Here is a 23,129-nt window from a genome sequence, read left to right on the forward strand (position 1 = left end):
GCTCCATGACCTCAGAGCCGAACCAGGGGTAGCCTGGCTAAGTTGGGAGGGGCTGTGTGCTCCCTCTCTCCCTTGTAGGGAGGGCGTTGCAGCCTGCTCACAACACTGAAATAATTCAGACAAATCCCTAGAAGGCAGGATTATAGCTACCTTCCTCCTCACAACCACAGTGATCTTCTTGCCATGCCTCTCAGTTGCACACATGATCGCCATTGTGGTGCAGCATTCTGGAGGCTAGGGACACGCAGCCCAGCCTCCAGAAATCCTACAATGCACTGCACGATGAGTGAGGTGCATTGGGGGATATCCCCACAGCAGGGCACTCTAGCTGCCCAGCCTTGTGTCTGCTCTGGCTGCAGGAAGCCCAAACAGACACATGACTGGGGACCGGGGTGGAAGGGCATGCTTGCATCCTTCTACCTCTGTAATAGCCGGGGGGGGGGCACACCTCGGACTACCTGGAGGGGTACGATCTTGGCGCTCCACACAAGTAGCCTACCTGGGTAGGGCTGTGCAAGCCTGGGTAGGGCTGCTCATGTGTACAGTCTCAATGTGTTGTAGTGGCAAAGAGTACATGTTAGGAGTTCAGAAATCCTCTACACTCTCTCAAAAGGACTCAAATTGACAACAACCATGGTGTCTTTAAGTGGTCATTGACCAGCAAGATGAAAAGTTTCAAGATACTTGAAGTCTGGTAGTGAGAAAGTTTTAGACTAAGAATCATACCATACAAGACTCTGTAGGACAACATTTGTACATTTTAGTGGAAAAGCACTGACATTAATGGTTTATTCCTAACATTTCTAACCTGCATTCATCTTGTGGTTTATTGTAGTTTTGTTTTTATATATTGTAAGCCTCTTTGAGGGCCCATCTGGGTAGTTTAGTTTTGTATTGTTTTCTTATGTTATATATGTATCTTTTTAGGAGAAGAGAGCTGGTCTTGTGGTAGCAAGCATGATTTGTCCCCATATCTAAGCAGGGTCAGCCCTGGTTGCAGGGGCATAACTAGCAGTAGGCAAGGGGAGGCGGGTGCCTGGGGGCCCCCATGCCTCGAAGGCCCCCCCCCGAGGCAAGTCACATGTGAAGTGAGTGTGTGTGTATCAGCGAGGGGCCCATTTTAAAGTTTTGTCTCTGGGCCCACTCCAGCCTCCTTACGCCCCTGCCTGGTTGCATATGAATGGGAGACTTGATGTGTGAGCACTGCAAGATATTCCCCTTAGGGGAAGGAGCTGCTCTGGGAAGAGCAGAAGGTTTCAAGCCTCCCTGGCTTCTCCAAGATAGGGCTGAGAGAGATTCCTGCCTGCAACCTTGGAGAAGCCGCTGCCTGTCTGTGAAGACAATACTGAGCTAGATAGACCAATGGTCTGACTCAGTATATGGCAGTTTCCTATGTTTCCTATATCATTTTAATGTCATTTATATGTCAATTTAGCTTTACCTAGAGTGGAAAATGAGTAGTAATCCTTTAAAGAAAACTAAATAAATAAATGGGCTCTTGAAGAAATGTACAATACCTAAACCCACAAAACATACTGAAATATCACAATACAAAAGTTCCAATATGTATGCATGAATTTAATTTTATCACATGAATATCTCAGGTTTCTTCCATCACCCAACTCAAGGTGGTGATGTACACAGAATTACCAGGTAGTCACCCATTGAGGCCAGCCCAATATCCAATTAAAAACCAAAACATCCAGCAGAGGTCCTCAAAAATGACTAAAAATACAGCAGAACCAACTTCAAGATCCCTCTAATTACCCCAAGGCCCCTAAATCTTCTGGAAAGTCAGAGATGAAATGGTCAGGTAGGTAGGGACCTCCAGAGATAGCAGTGTCAACGTGGAAAAGGGATGTTCCATAATCAGTGTGGTCACCTTTTGTTTCAACGAGGAAAAGGGATGTTCCATAATCAGTGTGGTCACCTTTTGTTTCTCTGAACCCGAAATTGGTCAGGAAGATAAACAAATTATGCCAAACAGACCAGTAAAACGAAGCATTGTGACTGCAACAACTACACTTGCATGGTAAGGAGCTGTCATTTGAAAAGTAACTGGTCTGCCTCCATTGTGAAATTATGTATCTACCTTCCACTAGGCAGGACTGTGGAAGTGCACCATCTGTCACCCAATAAGGATATCCTGGTGTCAGTACCAAGGTTTTGTGATTATGTTCCTTTCAGTGCACCACTGAGACAGCAGGTCTCCCTGCCATCACAGCAAGACATCTGTCACCAGCACACTAGACATTTGGGATGCTGCCTAGTGGTGAGTGGGTAACAACTTAGTTATTCTCTGGCACACTGGATATAACATGCATAATGCCAGCTCTAATGAATGGTGCTTGATGATGTTACACGTTCAGAGAATATTGCAGCAGCACATTTCCCAGCTGTTTGTTTGCCATGATGGAGCCCATTAATGGCAGCTGATTCATTTCCAAGCATTCAATATTTCATTACAATATTGTCTTAGTGATGATTTTGGGAATGGAAATGAAGTCACATCCGCCAAACATTTTTTAAAGTATTAATCAGAGACTTCTATAAACAGAAGACTAGATGAAACATGTATAAATGAAAGAGGGCTGAGGGAGGGGTGAATAGATAAAGTTGCTAGCATGGATATCAGCAATCTATCTCAAAATCTGGGCAGTGGAAGAGTTAATAGGCAAAGGGGAAGTTTCCTTACCATTTTAAAAATAAAGGACTGACCACTTAGGGAACAATTCTTTCATGCAGTGCCTCCATATAAGCACCATTTATTTCAGATACTTGCAGTGTGAGCAGTACTCATGGTCTATGCCACCAACAGACTCAGAAAACATCTAACCATAACAAGTATCCCTCTTGGCTTTCCAGTTCCTCATCCTAGCTTCAAATGTCCTTCTCTGAAGACTGGGATCTCCATCTGATCTGCCTGAGTTGCAGCTGCACTGTTCGAGAGGTAGCCCTTCCTGAGCGGGTGGATGCTAGCCATTAGCAAAATAAGAGACAGACTGCATGGGCTCTTGCCCAGGGGGCCAATCTATAATGGCCAACCTATTAAACAGCTGGAAACACAAGGAAGGAGAACGGCTGTTACTTAGACAGCCAGAGCAAAACATTATGCTATTCCTAGTGCTCCCTCTGCTGGCAATTCTACAAAATTAAAGTTGAAGGACCAGATTAATCTGAACAAAGTTATCTACACTTTTGTAGAAAGTCTCAAGGTCTGGGAACTTAACTATGCATGACATTATTTTTTCAGACTTTTAAAAGCATAGTGGCTGCATTTTGAAGACCACCACTGTGGAGGAGGCGCTTTCCCACCACCAGTTTCTTGTATATACTTAATAGGTTAAATTATTACATTTTTAAAAAGAAAAGAAACACACTTAAAAAAAACCCCAATAAATACAATCAATTAATTGTCATAAACATGTACTTATAACTAAACAAAGCATTATATGAACATCTTTAGAAATAAATAATATCGAAAAACAACATAGACGCTAATATCGAAAAACAACATATAACATTTAACCAGTGTTCTCTCTAAGTTTTTCACCTGTGTGTGGAATGAATTTTCTTTTGTGCTGCAGTATCAAGGCAGTGTGTGCACATGTGCATTCAGAATGGGGCCTTACTGATTCAACCTGAGCAGGATCTAAAATTAACTGAGCGGATATCAAAAAATGTGTGAACACACACACATGCGCACTCCTTAGAGGAAACACTGCACTTAACCCAAAACAACAATTCCATGATCTGATGAGTATGTTTATTCCAGCACAACACAAGCGTATTCTCATTTACACATCCTTTGTCCTTTCTGTTTCCTCTCTTCCATCTTGAAATCTTATCAAATATGTTTTATTTGGGGAGAGGCTTTTTGTCCGGCATCCAAGCTCAGAGAACTTTGCAAGGCATGAAATCAGTGCCTTGCCTTGGAGATGAGTGCAAATGAGGGAGGTTTGTCTTTCTTTCTTCTGAGCCAGGAGGAGAGCGAGGAAATCTCCCTTGTGGATGGTCAGGCTCCAATGCTCAAGAAGCAGAAAGGAAGAACTACACTAGAACTAGAACCCTCCTGGGAACCTTAGAGAGTCCCTCACACCTAGGCCTGAGCTTTGCTTCCCACCCAGCCCAGCCCACTCTGCAACATCTTTTCCAATCATTGCCACTGACTGTTGAGTGTACTGCTCAAGGAGGAGGAGGATTCCAGAACCTTCAAGCCAACATATCTGGAGACACTGGCTGACATTATGCACAATCCTAGTGGCAATCTTAGCAGAGTTGCTGTATCTATCTCCATTCTTGTGAATGGAAAACCTGTAGTCACACTGCCAGCCCAGCTATCAGTTCTTTATAACAGTGTGGTTGCTTCTGGGTCTATAGCAGCACCACCGCAAGTTTCACCATCAGCACTGGGACTGTGCATCATGATAGTCATTATCACCACCACATTTGGGACTGAGCTTTTTTCTTTTAAATTGGTTTTATGTTTACAATGTCATTTTTGTTTCATTTGGCCTCTTTTATTCCCTCCAAAAGTTTTAAGAGATGCTTAAGGTAAAGGTAAAGTGTGCCGTCGGTGTTGACTCCTGGTGACCACAGAGCCCTGTGGTTTTTCTTTGGTAGAATACAGGAGGGATTTACCATTGTCATCTCTCGCGCAGTATGAGATGATGCTTTCAGCATCTTCCTATATCGCTGCTGCCCCAATATAGATGTTTCCCATAGTCCGGGAAACATACCAGCAGGGATTCGAACCAGCAACCTCATGCTTGCTAGGCAAGTCATTTCACGCTGTGCCATTAGGAAGATGTTGAAAGGCATCATCTCATACTGCGCGGGAGATGGCAATGGTAAACCTCTCCTGTATTCTATCAAAGACAACCACAGGGCTCTGTGGGTGCCAGGAGTCGAAACCGACTTGACGGCACACTTTATGCCTAAGGGCAGGGCTATTAATATTTCTGTTAACATTTAGGAAAAAATGCTGTAAGCCACTCTGAGTCCTTGGAACAGAGCAAGATATCACATAAAGAGTTAAACAAACAAATTCCAACCTGATTGGCAGGTCCATGCCAATCCATGGTTCGAATCAAGCCAGCTTGCACACGCCCCTACTGGCTTAAAGAATCTTGGAGGTAGACACTGATGTTTGTGCTGTGGTTTCAGGCTGACAGGCTTAAGAAAATTATCACTGAGTACTCCCTTTTAAATCAATGGGGCAACGTTAATTGTTTTTAACAAGTTAAAATGTAATTAATTTTAAATTAACGAAACCACCATTAATTTAAAAGGAAGTACTCATGAGTAACTTAGTCTGGATGTAAGCCAGTGACTGGAGTAGCCTGTTTCATAACAGTAACATCTAAATTTGTGTGTGCACATATGTGTATGCGCACACACACAGACACACTAAAAAGTTCTATGGGGTGCCTGAGCTAAACGTTTGTGACAGAAGGGATACACTTTTAAAAAACAGTTGGGAACCCCTGCTGTAAGCTGTTTTATAGGCTCAGAAAGGTCAACGTCTTCTGCTTGCCCCCTTGAACTTGCCCCCTTGAGCTTGTTTTCCTTCCAACCCAATAAGCACACAACTATCTTAATTTGCTATTAGTATATAAAGATGATGGTAACCGCTAGAAGGTCTGATAGTCTTCTGTAACATTCCAGAAGGGCAGTTGCAGAATCTGGAACAGAAGCATCTGTTCCAGAGATTAGAATCCTCTCATCATTTGTTATAGTACATGAGAGAAGAAACAGTCTAAAACAATTACTTCAGAACATAAAAGGAATTTGCAAACAGACTTTTCTGTGGATTTTAATAAAACTAACCATATAAAGGAGTCTCTTCATCCGCTTATGTTTCATGCCAAATCTTGCATCATCTTCACCATTAAGACCATAAAGCCCTCCTGCCTGTATTTCAGCTTTCACAATGCCTTTAGATCATGCTCTTTATTTTATCCAGCATTTCTCCTAATATAAGGAGAATTCATCCATAACTGAAAGCTTCTAATTCATGGCTTAAATGCATTACTTGGCAAAAGGTCAGACAGTCCCAATTACTCTAGCCATTCCTCATATCCTTGTGGTTTGTGGTACTGCAGCTATAGTTACCTTAATACTACAGGCAGCATTGGGATTTATCTATCCAGCATATCATACAAAAATATCAAAATCCCTTAGCCTCCACTCACCATCTACTCAACCAACTGATAATCTTAATGTGACGTTTCAATTTGGTTTTCAGAGTTCAGAACAATATCCCACATCTATCTATCTATCTATCTATCTATCCCACCTGACATGTGCATCATTTGCCATGGTTACACATATACATGCTAGGATGTGCTCGAACCGTGGTTCGAGCACCAGTTCGAGCCCTGTTGGGAGAAGGACCTTTGAGAAAGAGAAGAGTAGGTCCTTACCTGCTCTCCACTGCCCGATGCAGCTTCCTGCTGGGTTGGCATGCATGTGGACACCAAGGGGGTGCTTGGGACGTGGCCACTCCAGTGAGAAGCTGCATAGGGCAGTGGAGAGCAGGTAAGGACCTACTCTCCTCTTTTTCAAAGCTACTAGAAGACCTCCAAGGTCCATCCCAACCCTAAAATTCTAGGACCCTATGATTCCATTACCACAGTCAACCCACAATGCAGAAAAACATGTGTGTTGATCCTTACCTTTATGACAGGCAGTCTTCCGCCTACTTAATTCCTGCTGCGGTTTTTCACCCTTCCATTACTACATTGCACTTTCATCCTTCTCATTCTTCCATTTCATCTTTCCTTTTATCCATCTTCCTGCAAGGTGCAAAAAGAAAGAAAGAAAGAAAGAAAGAAAGAAAGAAAGAAAGAAAGAAAGAAAGAAAGAAAGAAAGAGAAAAAAAAGAATGTCAGGTGAGTGCAATTTTCAGTTTTGCTATTTTAGCCAGTGTTTTTTTCAAAGCATTTTTTCCAAATGGATCATAGAACAAATCAATCCAGAATTTTCACTCAAGGCATAAATGACCAGGCTCAAACTATCATACTTTGGACACATTATGCAAAAAACTAGTTCTCTTGAGAAGTCCATAATGCTGGGAAAAGTTGAAGGAAAGAGAAAAGGATGACCAGCAGCAAGGTGGATGGACTCGATTAGAACCAGGGTGGATTTGATTTAAATCAAACTGATTTAAATCACAATTTAAATCACTATTTAAATCACTAGCAGGGTGGATAAAAATCAAAAAAATCCGATTTAAATAAAAAAAAATCCGATTTTTTTATTTAAATCGGATTTTTTTAAATTTAAATCGGATTTTTTTTTATTTTTATCCACCCTGCTAGTGATTTAAATCATGATTTAAATCATGATTTAAATCATGATTTAAATCAGTTTGATTTAAATCAAATCCACCCTGATTAGGACACCAATGAATGCACCACTGAAAGACCTTAAAGGCCAAGATGAAGACAGATCATCCTGGAGAGAATCTATCTATGTGGTCGCTAAGAGTCGACACCGACTTGATGGCACTTAATCAATCAGTCAATCAATCAATCAATATTTTAAAGCACCTCCCTTGCCAATGATTAGCTTTCAAGACAGGCAGGATAGCCAGCTAGGCGCCTAAATGCCTTGAGCGCATGGAGAGAAAAAGCTGATGTCATTTCCCATTAATTGTACAAAACTCATAATGCTCAGAACTATTTTACTTTTGGGTGAGTATATAAAATATAAGGGAAGTGTGCAGCTCAGGTGTAGAGCATATGGCTTGCAAGCAACAAGTCCCAGATTCAGTCTCCAACATTTCCAATCAAAACGCATGTCAAAGCAGCAGGTGTGGGGAAGGAACACATCTGCCTGGCCAGTAAAGAACAGCTCAGTGAAAGAGTGCATTTATTGCAAGCAGGTTCAATCCTTGGCATCTCCATGTAGGGCTAGCAGGCTGAAAATGATCTCACTCTACAGCCCCAGAGAACTACTGCCAGTCAGTGAAGACAATGCTGAGATCCATGGATCAGTGGTCTAACTCAGTAGAACGCAGCTTCCCTGTAGATCTGCTGCTGCCAGTTTCATAGATCAATTTATTATTTCTCTATGTTAACCACTTTGGAAACTTTTGTTGAAAAGCAGTATATAAACATTTTTTGTTGTTGTTGCCAGTGATTGTTGACACAACTGGGCTAGATGGAAGCAGTGATCTGACACAGTATAAGAAAGCTTCACACGTTACTCAAGAATACAAACATACATGTAAGTAAAAGACAAGTGCCAACGATTGCACTTCTCTCTAAAGCCATTTAAATATTGGAGGGGGGATTTAAATGTAAAAAATAATATCTCTTTTTTTCTCTGTGTAAACCGCCCTGAGCCATTTTTGGAAGGGAGGTATAGAAATAGAAGTAATAACAACAACAACAACAACCAAAATAATCCAACAATAAATAACAACAACAACCAAAATAATCCCAATAGTAATTGGCGCCCTAGGTGCAATTCCAAAACACCTTGAAGAGCACCTCAGTACCATAGGAGCCACAGAAATCACCATCAGCCAATTACAAAAAGCAACTTTACTGGGAACAGCCTATATTCTGCGACAATATCTATAATAATAACAGCAACAATATTGATAATAAAATTCAGCCATCGCAGGTCCTTGGGAAGGACTCGATGTCTGGATAAAACAAACCAGTCAATAACACCTGTCTGACTGTGTAAACAACAACAACAACAGGATTACACTCTTACAAATATGGCCATGTTAACTGGATTTTGTTAAATTTAGCAGGCATCAAAAAGAATGATAGGGAACGAGGGCTTATATTCACTTTATAGCCTGAGGAGACTATAAAGTGAAAAATAAATTTAAGAGTGTAAATACAAGAAATGACAACAGGCCGAGATAAAATAAGATAATACCACCCCTCCAGAGCAGAAAGATCAACTTTCATTTTTCAGTTATGGCAAATCTGTCACAGAGTAAGGGTCAAATGACAATTCTATGTGCTTAAGAGGCACATTCAAAAGTAGAACCCCTTTTTCTTTGATTAAAAAAAACCCACAGCCAGCCATGGCTAGGGGTTATGATCCTGATCAGGACTGTGGTGCATGGAGGGGAGATTAACTTTTCCTGTGAAAAATGACACACACACACTTGCCATTGCCCTGCAGCTTTGGGAGCAAAGAGCAGCTTTTGAGTTGGGAAATATGGTCTTCAGTGGCAGTATGTGTTGGGGAAAATGGCAAACCCTCTCTCTCCCCACATGCCATGATCCCAGCCTGAATGAATGTGGTCCCCACAACCATTTTTGGTTCAAAAGAGGCACTTTCATTTTTAAGCACACTTCTTAAGCATGCAATTAGGAGAGTGTGTCGTTTGACCCTAAGAAGTGGTTTTAGTGAGACACAATGCTTGACATCTGCTTACTATGGTGGTCTTTGACTCCACCTAAATAATTCATAGAAATGTAGAGGTGAAAGTTGACTGAAGCTCATCTGTTCAGACTCTCTGCAGTGAGGAAAAGGAAGATCAACCCTACTCAAATGCTCATAATATAATGGGGGTAGAAATATGAATATCTCTTTTTTCCTTAAGCAAGAGAAGGAATAGGATGTGATGGATAGATAACAATGGCTAGGAGGGAATACATGAAGAATAGTACAGTAATCATGGAGAATTGTGCTTCTTTCATGAGGGACATGCTTTTCTGCTAGAAAACCTGAAAGTGGAACATGAAATAGGGACAAAGAGTGTTACATCACAGGATATGGTATAGCTTATATCATCTCCTTGTTCATAATATATTAACAGCAGATCACATTAAAAAAAACACTTATCTGACCCCCAAGACAATAGCTTCCTTCCAGACTAAGTTATTCAGTTGTACTACTCTACATAACAACTTAATTTTAATAGGACTTACATTGACTGATTTAGTCAGGATGTCAGCCAGACACTATCATTTGTTGCATTCTTCTTGCATAATTACTATATATGATTTTTACCATCTTCATCTGTACACCAGGGGGCAGACTATGCAAAACTCCAATTTTACTAGCTCCGCTTCGCCATTTTTTTTTAAAGCTGCAAGTTAGTGAAGTAAAGTTATGAGCAGACTTTACTCCTGAAATCTTAGCAATGCATAAATATAAAACATCCCATTGAATATTAACATAAAAATACTAATGTCTTTAACAAATTTGGCCTTAATTTTCTTCTTATTTTAGGTCTTTAGAATAACTCCATCATATATAACTGTGAATCTCATAATTGTAGACTAAATAATACAAGATCACAACACAACATCATGGTTAATAAGCGTGTTGAAGATTTTTATGCTATTCTAAATTGTACATTTCTAATCCATTAAAAAAAAAAAGATGACTGGTCATTGACCCCAATAAAATTTGTCTATCTGTCTTAAAAAAGAAAAAGAAGACTGTAGGCCTGGAGTTAGTGTAGTTTAATTTAGTGTAGTGTAATCTGCAAGTCCCCTATTTAAAAGTCCATAATAGAGATGTGCACAAATTGGATTTTGCAAATCGATTCAAACTTGAATTGAATAGCAAAATACTCGAATCAATTAATCAAAACAGCAGCCATGTGATTCAGCCACAGGGAACAATGGGGAACTTGAATTACCCCATTGTTCCATATGGATAGATCCTAGGGACACCAATGTGCACTGGGTCCACTTTGATGGATAGAGCATGATGGATAATACCTATCACCCAATCCACAAAAGAAATGGGCAAATGGATGATTTAAACAAATAATTAAACTTCCCAACCAAAAAAACCCACCCAAATCCATAGGATCCTATGGGGTTTTTGAAGAAAGGTTAAACAATAATTAATTAATCTCCAAGCTAACTTGGCAAAGAGGAACCTTTTTAATGTGGTGATTCTCTTTATTTAGCAGGGGTAGAGTAACTGGCCCTATCCACCCCAGCACAGTACCTCCAATGACTGTTGCTGATGTCTATCTTATGTTTCTTTTTAGATTGTGAGCCCTTTGGGGACAGGGATCCATCTTATTTATATATTATTTCTCTGTGTAAACCACCCTGATCCATTTTCGGAAGGGCGGTATAGAAATTAATAATAATAATAATAATAATAATAATAATAATAGCCCACTTGCCTATTTATTTTTGTGTGTTAGTTAGTAGGTAGCAAGCATCATGCTGTACCACCCAACCCACTTTTGTGTCCCTAGGAGCTACCCATGTGGAACAATGGGGTGTTTCAAGTTTCCCATTGTTCCCTATGGCTGAAACAAGAGTGCACAAATTTTGCAACCCTCTCTTGAAAAATACAGCAAAACAGAAACACACAACACCACATTTTGCCAAAAACGAAGTCCAAAAATGTCTCCCCCCCAAAAAAAACCCCACTGACCCAAAATCCACTGCCAGCAACAGTGCCTGCTCTGCAGTAACATCACTGGCACAAGCTGCTCTCTCACAAACAATTATTTTATTATTATTTATTTTATTTATATAACATATTTCTATACTGCCCAAAACTTAGGTCTCTGGGCAGTTTACAACAAAGCAAAGAGAGAAAAAGTTATAACATTACAACATTTTAAAATTTTAAAACAATATTTTACAACTGTGTTAAAACTATTAAAACAATATTTAATTAAAGAGTTTTTTAAAGCTCAGAGAATGGGAGGCTTTTATTTTCAGCAGAGAATGTGTTTCAAAGCCTCGGGACAGCAACGGAGAAGCCCTGTCCCTGAGGAGCCACCAGACAAGCTGGTGGGAACTGCAGACAGACCTCTCCTGATGATCTCAATGGGCGGTGGGGTTCATGATGAAGAAGACATTCTCTTAAATACCCAGGGCCCAAGCCATTCAGGGCTTTATAGGTTATAACCAGCACCTTGTATTTTGCTTGGAAACCTATCGGCAGCCAGTGTAGCTCTTTCAATATCGGAGTAACATGGTCTCTCCGAGATGACCCAGAGAACAGCCTGGCTGCTGCATTCTGGACCAACTGTAGTTCCTGGACTACATAAGAGGGCAGCCCAACACAAAGTGCATTACAGTAATCCAGCCTGGAGATTACCAGCAGATGTACTACTGTTCTGAGATTGTTTATCTCAAGAAACTGATGCAGCTGTTGTATCAGCTGAAGCTGATAGAAGGCACTTCTGGCCACTGCCTCAACCTGGGACACCAGGGAGATGCTTGGATTCAGAAGCACCCCCAGACTGCATATCTGTTCCTCCTGGAGAAGTGTGACCCCATCCAGAACAGGCAGAGCAAACTCATCTCCCAAGTTTTGACTCCGCACAATGAGTACCTCCATCTTATCTGGATTCAGTCTCAGTTTGTTATCCCTCATCCAGCCCATCACCACCTCTAGGCAGGCATTTAGGGAGGTTATGCCTTCTCCTGATGAGGTTGTCATGGAGAAATATATTTGGGTGTCATCAGCATACTGATAGCACTATGCACCAAATCTCCTGGTGATCTCTCCCAGCGGTTTCATGTAGATGTTGAACAACATCGGAGGCAATATGGAGCCCTGAGGGATACCATACAAAAGTTCAGATTTTGAAGAACTACAGTCTCCAAGGTACATCATCTAGAACCTGCCCAAGAGGTAGGAGCAGAACCACTGCTCCAAAGTTTTGTATAAGGGCATTCTAGTATTAGCAGTTTTATTGTCAACCCCTTTCCTAATTATTCCAAGCATGGAATTGGCCTTTTTCACAGTGGTCACACATTGAGTCAACAATTTCAACAAGCTGTTCTCCATGACCCCAAGATCCCTCTCCTGTCAGTCACTGACAGCTTAGATCCCATCCACGTATATGTAAAGTTGACCCCTACTGACTGGCCAAAGAGGCAACTTTTTAACACGGTGATTCTCTTTATTTAGCAGGGGGAGAGTAACTGGCCCTATCCAGCACCAACACAGTACCTCCAGTGACTGTTGCTGGTGTCTATCTTATGTTGCTTTGTAGATTGTGAGCCTTTTGGGGACAGGGATCCATCTTACTCACTTTTTAAATTATTTCTCTATGTAAACTGCTTTGGAAACTTTTGTTGAAAAGCGGAAAATAAATTGTTGTTGTTCTAGTAATCACTTTACACTTGTTAACAGAGAATGGCATTTGCCATCTTGTTGCCCACTCACTCAGTTTGGAGAGATTCTTTTGGAGCTCCTTGCAATCTGCTTTGGATTTCACTACCTTAATCGTTTGGTGTCATCTGCAAATTTGGCCACCTCGCTGCTTACCCAAACTTCTAGATGATTTATGAACAATTAAAGGGCATTGGTCCCAGTATCAATCCCTAGGGGACCCCACTTCTTACTTCCCTCCATTGTGAAAACTTTCCATTTACACCCACCTCTGTTTCCTGTCCTTCAACCAGTTACCAATACACACATGAACCTGTCCCATTATCCGATGACTGCTATGTTTTCTCAAGAATCTTTGATAAGGAACTTTGTTGAAAGCTTTTTGAAAGTCCAGGTATACCATGTCAACAGGATCACATTAATTCCCACACCTGCTGACACTCTCAAAAATTCCAGGTGTTAGGTAGGCAAGATTTACCTTTGCAGAAGCCATGCTGATAGCAGGGCCTGTTTTTCTATATGTTTAACAATTTCATCCTTAAGACTGCTTTCCATCAATTTGTCTCCAACAGATCTAAAGCTAACCATACCTGTAGTTTCCCACATCCCCCCTGGATCCCTTTTGGAAAATCGATGTTACATTGGCTACTTTCCAGTTCTCCTGTACAGAGCCTGATTATAGGGATAAGTTATATATATTTTCAAGGCGGCTGACAACTTCACATTTCAGTTATTTAAGGACTCTTGGTAGATGCCATCTGGCCCTGGCAATTTGTTAAATTTTGATTTTTCCAGACAGTTTAGAACATCATCTCTCATCACCTCTATCTGACTCAATTCTTTATCCTCTGTTCCTGAGAAGATTGGTTCAGGCACAGATGTATGCTCAGTATCCTCTGCCGTGAAGACAGATGCAAAGAATCATTTAGCTTCTCTGCAATCTCCATATCCTCCTTAATAATCCCTTTCACTCCCCCATTGTCTAATGGTCCAACTGCCTCCCTGGCAGGTTTCCTGCTTCTGATCTATTTAAAGAAGTTTTTGTTATCCCTCTTGATGCTTTTACCTCAATGTTCCTCACACTCTCTTTTCTCCTCCCTTATTGTAACCTTGCATTTCTTTTGCCAGGGTTTGTGTTCTTTTCTGTTATCTTTATTTGGGCGGACCTTCCAATTTCTGAAGGAATTTCCCCTCCTTTATAGTTTCCTTGACTTTACTTGTTAGCCATGCTGGGGTGGTACCTTTCATCCTTTTTGGTATACATTCTAACTGGGATTGTTGTGGTTTTAAGTAAACTCCATGCATTCTGGAGTGAAGTGACTCTCCTGATTTTTCCTTTCAGTTTTCTTTTTACCAAACTCCTCATTTTAGAGAAGTTTCCTATTCTGAAATTCAAAGTGTCTGTGTTAGACTTTCTTGGCAATTCTCTCCTCTGAATTTTATGCTGAATTTGATCACACTATGGTCACTGTTCCCTAAATGTTCCATGACACTGACATCTCGTACCAAGTCCTGTGCACCACTCAGGAAGGAAGCCTTCTCTCTGGTTCCATGACCAACTATATAGCACAGTCGTTCAGTGTCTAGAAATGTGGCTTGTTTGTCATTAGTTTTGTCCTCTCTCCACCCAGCCAATGGGGACACAGTTGCACATGACAATACTTGATTTGAATTATAACAAGCCAACCAAGAAGCAAAGGGATCTCAAGCCAATTGGAAACCAGTACCAGAAAACCAATCACCAAGCGGGGGGGGGCACTTGAATCAATTCGAGCTTGAATCAGAATCAATTTGAATTCATATCATGCCTTTTATTTTAAGGGTGGTGATTTGATTCAAGTTAGAATCACTAGAATTGAGCTTGAATCAATTTGACTCAAATCAATTTGCACATCTCTAGTCCATAATAAACTCACTGGGTAGCCTTACATAAGACATTACCTCTCAGCATCACCTATTGATGTAGTTATCACATGCACATTCAGTCAATACACATTCAGACTCTACCATCAAATGAGGGTGACTTGCATGTGTGAATCAGCCACAAACATCACAGACAGAGCAACCAAATCACTTCAGACATAAGGCTCACAAAAGCAGGCAGATTAGCACATTCGGTCAAAGCAGTCAAACGCAAAGTCACTGAGACAATGCCAAACCATAAGTTGCCATGGAGTCTGAACCTATGCCATCTGATAAACCAGGACCTAAAACCACTGTTTGAAGTAATGCTGACATGAACATCCCCTCTCATTTTAAAGACCTTTTTCCCATCCCACAATCTGGGAATTCTTAAGGTAAGTAGGAGGAGGAGGAGAAGAAAATAACATAAATGATAGTTATCTGTGTACCTTCTGAACAGAATACATGGCTTGGAGTCTAAACAACAGTTAGCACAAACCACTGTGTATTATGCACAGCAGCCTTTCAGTAGCTTCCTTTTCAGTCACTGGAAGTTAAGCAGCTAAAGTATGGCTTATTATTTTCAGAGTTAATATCCATAATACATTCATTCCTGCATTGCAACTGTATGTCCCAAGTACCGCATTGTATCAAGAGCCTCCAACAACTGCTCATGGTTCAAAGGTGTGGCAATAGGATATCATCTCTTACATGGCAATTTTGGTATTTCTTAATGAATTAATGCCTGGTTTTACAATAAGAAGGAAATGTAATCAACAACCTTGAGGAATAGATTGAGGCTCATCAATAAGATATTGACTGTGCTTATATTTTCTGGCTCCTAGCATGCGAATGTGTTAAATGGGAAACAGCAGAATTAAGTTAGTTTCTATAATGAATAAATAAGAATAAAAAGTATACCTCAGATTCCTCCTAGTTTCACACAGTGTCAACGCCATTCATTTAAAATGATCCTTAAATCACACTAGTCATATATTGAGAAGTCAGGCAATAATCCACACTAACTGCAACAAATCTTTGTTGAGTAAGGCCTTGCCAGTTTTTAATAGCTTCCCACAGAGGTCATAATTTACTTCAATAGGTAATCAAAGAACATGTGGCAGAAGAGATGAGAAAATGACATTACACATTACAAAAGTCAGTACTTTTATTATGGTTCAATTCTGTTTAACAATCAACCATTTCACCTGAGGCTGCTGAACTACAACAATGTTAACGAATATTCATGTTAATTAAAGTAGGAACAGTCACAGGGTATTTTCTTCTCTGCGAATTACTCTGAGAGTTGTTTTAATGGAAAAATGACACTACATTGATAATAGAATATAATAAATAAGCACAAACTTTAATTTAAAATGCTTTTAAACAAAAAACATGATAGCCCCCTTGAAGATATGCTCCTGCCCTTGATGACTGCTTTGTAATTCTAGATACAAAATGTTGTGGCTCTCTGCCTAACAAGGGTCATTTTCACTAGTTTTCCAAAGCTGCAGTGCTAATAGCCTTCCCTGGATTCCTCAGCAATGGATAGTTATAGGCCAATCTCCAATCTCCCCTGGCTGGGCAAGGTAATTGAGAGGGTGGTGGCTAATGAGCTCCAGGTGGTTTTGGAGGAAACTGATTATCTAGACCCATTTCAAACTGGCTTTAGAACAGGCTATGGGGTTGAGACAGCCTTGGTCAGCCTGATGGATGACCTTTACTGGGGAATTGACAGAGGGAGTGTGACTCTGTTGGTCCTCTTGGAGGCGTTCGATACCATTGACCATGATATCCTTCTGGGTTGCCTGGGGGAGTTGGGAATAGGGGGCACTGCTCTGCAGTGGTTCCGTTCCTATCTCTCGGGTAGACCTCAGATGGTAGAGCTTGGTGACAGTTGCTCCTCAAAGCAGGAGCTGTTATATGGAATCCCTCAGGACTCCATTCTGTCACCAATGCTTTTCAATATCTACATGAAACCGCTGGGTGAGGTCATCAGGAGATTTGGTGCTGGGTGTTATCAGTATGCTGAAGACACCCAAATCTACTTCTCCCTCCCTTCTTCAGGAAATGGCACTCATTCTCTAAATGCCTGCCTACAGGCAGTAATGGGCTGGATGAGGGATAACAAATTGAAGCTGAATCCAAGCAAGACAGAAGTGCTCATTGTGGGGGCTCAGAATCTGAGGGGTGAGTTAGATCTTCCTGTGCTGGATGGGGTTACACTCCCCCAGAAGGAACAGGTGTGCAGCTTGGGAGTACTCCTGAACCCAGGCCTCACCCTGGTATCTCAGGTGGAGGCCATGGCCAGGAGTGCTTTCTATCAGCTTCGGCTGATTCGACAGCTGTGCCCATTCCTTGAGGAGGATGACCTCAAAAGAGTGGTGCACCAGCTGGTAACCTCCCGGCTGACTATTGCAATGCGCTCTATGTGGGGTTGCCTTTGTACATAGTTTGGAAACTTCCGTTAGTTCAGAATGCGGCAGCCAGATTGGTCTCTGGGGTAACTCAGAGAGAACATATTACACCTATTTTGAAACAATTGCACTGGCTGCCAATATGTTTCCGGGCAAAATACAAAGTGCTGGTTATTACCTTTAAAGCCCTGAACGGCTTAGGCCCGAGTTACCTTAGAGAGCACCCTCATCTGTGTGATCCCCACCGCACATTAAGGTCATCTGAGGAGGTTCGTCTCCAATTACCACCAGCTCGTCTGGTGGAGACTCAGAAGCGGGCCTTCTCTATAGCTGCTCCTGGGCTGTGGAATGCACTCCCTGTGGAAATCTGCAATTTGAATTTTCTATTAGCCTTCAGGAGAGCCCTTAAAATGTATTTGTTTGGCCTGGCTTTCCAGGGTTTTTAAATCGGTTTTAATATTCTAACCCGATTTCGGGGCTTTTAATCACTGTAATTGTTTAATTATTGTTTTAAAATATTTTTAAATTGTTAATTGTTGTTATATTGTTTTTAATTTGTTTTAGCTCTTTACTGTTTTATTGGTTTGTTTTAATTGTAAACCGCCCTGAGCCATTTTGGAAGGGCGGTATACAAATAAAATAAAATCAATAAATAAAATATTGCTACTAGGAGCTAGAAATGACCAGTCTGCCTGAGATTTCCCTGCTTAAATCCTCCTGTTGAAATCATTCTTAAGATCAAACAAGAACTCTCTTTTGACTACATTCAATACACACCAGGTTCATACAAAGTGAACATGCATCTTTTGCAGTGGAACTCCTTTTGGTGACTTGTCTGCCAAGTGAGAGACGTGGAGTTATGTTCTCTGCTACTACCGCAGATATGGAAACTGCCAATACTGAATAATTGGGGCAATGAAAATCCGGGTGTTAGGGTTCCTGGAGGTTGGGAAAATGTTAAAAAAAAACCACACAAGTTGTTCTAGTAAGAACTAATCAGACTACCTTCCTTTCACTGCCTCTACATCTGGACTAAATTTGGTGCAAATCGAGGTCCACAAGTTAGGTCTCTTGTGCCTCAAATGTTCATGTGTCTTGGGTCATCTTGGGTCATTTACATTACATTTACATTTATATCCTGCTCTTCCTCCATGAAGCTCAGAGGAACATACTTATTTTTATCCTCACAACAACCCTGGGAGGTAAGTTAGGCTGAGAGATACGTGACTGGCCCAGAGTCACCCAGTGAGTTTCATGGTTGAATGGGGATTCAAACTCGGGTCTTCCTGGTCCTAGTCCAAGACTCTAACCACTATGCTATACTGGATCAGGGTGGATGTCGTCATTACAAACTGCACCACTGAGGTGTCCCTGTGTGTTATTCACTACAGGTGTTCAAAATTTGATTCAAATCAGTTAGACAGTCCTCAAGTTAGTGCACTTGTGCTTCAAAGGTTTATGCATCCACCATCTTAGATCAGGGTGGGTGACATCATCACAAACTTCACCACTGAGGCATCCCTATGTGTTCCTTCAGCTGCAGCAAATTTGGTTCAAATCGGTTAGACTGTCCACAAGTGCACTTGTGCCTCAAAGGTTTATGTGTCCACCATCTTGAATTGAGGTGGATGACATCATCACAATTTTCGCTGTCCCTACAGCTACAAAAAATTTGGTTCAAATTGGTTAAGTGGTTCACAAGTTAGCCCACTTGAGCCTCAAAAGTTTGTGTCTGCCATCTTGAATCAGCGTGGATGACATCATCACAAGCTATGCTTTTGAGGTGTCCATGTGTGTCACTCACTGCAACTGAAACAAATCTGGTTCAAATAGGTTAGGCAGTCCACAAACTAGCCTGCTTGTGCCTCAGATGTTCATGTGGCCACCATCTTGAATTGGAGTAGATGACATCATCACACACCACACACTTTGGGCATCCCTATGTGTCCCTATATCTGTAGCAAATTTGGTTCAAATCAGTTAGGTGGTTCACAAGTTAGCCCACCTGCACTGCAAAAGCTTACGCATCCACCATCTTGGATCAGGGTGGATGACATCATCACAAACTACACCATTGAGGTGTCCCTAGTTATCACTCACTGCAATTGTACCTAATTTGGTTTAAATTGGTTAGATACTCCACAAATTGATACTCCACAATTTATACTCCACAATTAGATACTCCACTTGCACTTCAGATGTTCATGTGGCCGCCATCTTAAATTTGAGTGGATGCCATCATCACACAACATGCCATTTGGACATCCCTATGTGTCCCTACATCTGTACCAAATTTGATTCAAATCGGTTAGGTGGTTCACAAGTTAGCCCACTTGCGCTTCAAAGGTTTACATGTCTGCCATCTTGGATTGGGGTGGATGACATCATCACAGGCTACACCATTGAGGTGTCCCTATGTGTCCCTACAACTGTACCCGATTTGGTTCATATCGGTCCAGGCGTTGCAAAGTTGATAGAGAGGGACGCACGGACACACACAGAGAATGCCGGATGATCTCATAAGCCTACTGGGAAGTAGGCTAAAAAGTGGGGGAGTAAGATGGCCTAGAAACATGGAGGGAGTAGCCTACCATGCTCTTTGGACTCCAGTAGTGCAGCAATGCCCCCGAAGAATGAAAACCTGGCTGAAAATTGCATTTGGGAGGGAGCCATTTTTCTTAGTTTAAAATGAGTCTTAAAGTGGCTCCTGATCTCTGCTGAACTCAAATTCAAAAACCCCCAACCCACAGAAATGTGGGTTTAACCATTTTTTTGCCTCCCCTCCCCTCCCCCCACGTATACCAAGGTCTATCACCCAACCGCTGATATGCGGAACTATGAGTGCTGGACCTGCAATTAACGAGGTCCTCCTGTATATAAATGGTCTTTAATTGTTCAAAATAGCACAGAAACAACAGATACGCAGCACTAGGCGATGAAGGGAGGGGTGGATAGCCATGGGAAACTCCTATGAGGGCTATTCCTGTCTCAATGAAAAATAAATTGGCTAAGAGGTAGCAAGGGCAGGAGGAATCTTAGGGTCTGAACAGGAAGTGGGGGGACACAATAAATAGAATAGAATAGAATAGAATAGAATAGAATAGAATAGAATAGAATAGAATAGAATAGAATAGAATAGAATAGAATAGAATACTGGGGTGAAATAGCTTAAATTAGACCTGGCAACCCTATTCACATTGGATTAAATACACATGGCTTTTGTTCTGTTTAAGTGCTAGAAGCAGCCTACCGTAATGCAGCCAAGTACATGGCAAGTGTCTACATATGGTCTAACACAGGGGTAGGCAACCTCAGCTCTCCAGTTGTTGTTACTAAAATTCCCATCATCCCCAGCTACAATAATTGTCACTCGGGATTATGGGAGTTGTAGTTTAACAACAGCTGGAGAACAGCCTATCCCTGGTCTAATATTTAACTATGAGGCGAGTCTCACAATCAGTTGTATTGCAATCAGTGAGACTTGCTAAAACAATCCGTGAGACTCGCTGAAAGGAGGTTTGCGGGGAGAACGGGCTTAGCCCACTCTCCCCACAGACAATTAAGGCTGCAGCTCTGAGCGGCTGGATCGGCCGCCCACACGACTACTGGCTCCGTCTTGGAGCTGGCGGGGGCTGAGGGGATCAGGAGCTGCGCAGCCCCCGGAAGTTCCAGGATGCCCTGCACAAGCACAGGGGGCATTCTGGAGAGACCCCCGGGAGGCTGCTTGCAGCCTCCTGATGGGGGTCTCCTCGTGTGTTGCTGTGGTGTGGAGCTGCGCCATGGCAATACACAAACGGAAAACCCGGGTTAGCGGAGCACGCGCTCCACTAACCTGGACTAAGGGGAGAAGTATTTAAGAGGGTTACCCGCTTTGGGGAAATTGGGCTCGCCTGCAAGCCCAGTCGTTCCCACGGTCTGTGGAAAGTAGCCAAAGCTTCCTTAGCCTGCTTTCTACTGATCATGAGAATCGCCTCTGTGACTACTGCAATGAGTTACTGATGGCCAAACAGCATATTACATTAGAACACCATGGCTGGAATCACAACATAATTTTCTTGCTGCAATAGCAGGTGCAGGGTTTTCCAATTTGGATTAAGGCATGAGGCGGGAGTTCAACCTCCTGCGCCATAGCAAAAATTATATGTGCGTGCAAGTTTTCCCCTCCATTGTTAAGCACAGGACAGGAAGTGATTTAAGTTGGAGAACTAGCACAAGGTGGGACAAGAATTGAACTTTTCTCCTGTGCCAAGGCTCCGATAGCAAAATTTCTGATACCAACAATGGAGCTTAAATGTAATGTGGTGTTTGGCCCTGAGTTCAATGAAGTTCAGGCAAAAGTGGGCAAAGAACATGTGGAAGTTTCCATTAAAGATAAATCAAAGTCACAGTCAATGAGAAGGCAAAATATTACAACATAATATTTGGAAATATTTTATCTTTTCTGGATCAAGAAAGCAGTGATTGAAGCATGAGAGCTGTAGTCATTGCCATGAATAATTTTCTGCCAATGATACAGAGGCTTATTTATGAACTTCTACTTTCCAAGAGAATTGGGAAGTGCGTTTACAAAGCCTGAATAATATCAGGACTTGGCAGATTTCCAATAAGAACATGTTCAACACAAGAAGTTACACTCCTGGGAACTTAAAAGGGATCTGAAAATACACTAGTATTCAACACGTCCATCCCCAAAAACTTCATTCCAATTCATACATTTTGATAAATGCAAACATCAAAAGCTGATGTGATGTACATGTGTGTATTAAAAGTCTGTTAAACAATGCAAAATATTAATACATTTCTATTATCATTGAGTAATATATCATATAGTCTTTTTGTCATTACAGTAATCTTGCTGCCTGAACGATTTCCTATAGAAATTGCTTGAGGTTGCATAATCAGGTGCTTGAAGTTATAGTTTCAGAATGCAAAACTTAACATTGCTGTTAGGTGAAAGTAATTTCTAAGATGCAAATTTAAATCCACAAGCTTATTAACTCCATGGGGAGTCTGGTCCACTTATCCCTGTTCAGAAGTATGTTCCTTAGATCTACTTTTCATAGAGGAGGTCTCTATGGGCTTTACTACTCAGGCTATGTGGGTCACATGATTGATGGGGGCTCACATTATTGAAATCCACCCCCCACATCCCAATATCCTTCTACACATAGAAAACTTGCATGTCAGTGTGAAAGCTAGGCTAAGATCTTTTTCTGGACATTATGGCTGAGCTCATACTTAACATGAAACTGGTTTGTTAAGCTAAACCACAGTAATGTATGAACAAACCATGGTTTGTTGGAGGCTGATAAAGCAGGATCTGAAGCCGCAGTTTAAAGCTGGTTTGCAAACCACCATATGTACTAGCTCTGGTTTGCTGCTATGTCTGAATTTCCAGAGCACTGACAAACTAAAGGCCATTGCTCTGCCTCAAGAGAATGCTGCACCATGGAGATGGGAGAACACCAACAAACTAATAAAGCTGAATTGTGAGCAGATGGGGAACAGAAGCAAACAGCCCTAAAACATTGAGGCTGCTCGTGTGGAAAGCCTGCAGGGGGTTTGCAGGGAGAGCTCTCCGCACACGAGCAGTCAGCTCGCCCTGGGCAGCCAAATTGGCCACCCACACAATTAAAGCCTCCATCATGGAACCAGTTGGGGTGGCAGGATTAGGGGCCTCCCTGGCCCTGGGAGTCCCAGAATGCCTCGTGTGAATGTGCAGGGCATTCT

General features: G+C 41.7%; 1 protein-coding gene across 2 annotated transcripts in view; it reads right to left on the minus strand.

The window, feature by feature from the left end:
• FRMD4B (FERM domain containing 4B) overlaps positions 1–23,129 on the minus strand; it is a 393,137-nt gene that overhangs the window by 273,790 nt on the left and 96,218 nt on the right. Inside the window, exons 2-3 of one of the 2 annotated variants that reach the window (XM_053298156.1) lie at positions 6,678–6,797; positions 5,830–5,973 (exon numbers count right to left, since the gene is read on the minus strand). In XM_053298156.1, coding sequence (XP_053154131.1) covers positions 5,830–5,865 — 36 coding nt within the window. In that variant the 5' untranslated portion in view covers positions 5,866–5,973; positions 6,678–6,797. The remainder of the gene's footprint in view (positions 1–5,829; positions 5,974–6,677; positions 6,798–23,129) is intronic. The other variant, XM_053298157.1, reaches the window with a different exon arrangement.

The sequence above is a fragment of the Hemicordylus capensis genome, chromosome 2, assembly GCF_027244095.1.
Source record: "Hemicordylus capensis ecotype Gifberg chromosome 2, rHemCap1.1.pri, whole genome shotgun sequence".
Taxonomy (NCBI): domain Eukaryota; kingdom Metazoa; phylum Chordata; class Lepidosauria; order Squamata; family Cordylidae; genus Hemicordylus; species Hemicordylus capensis.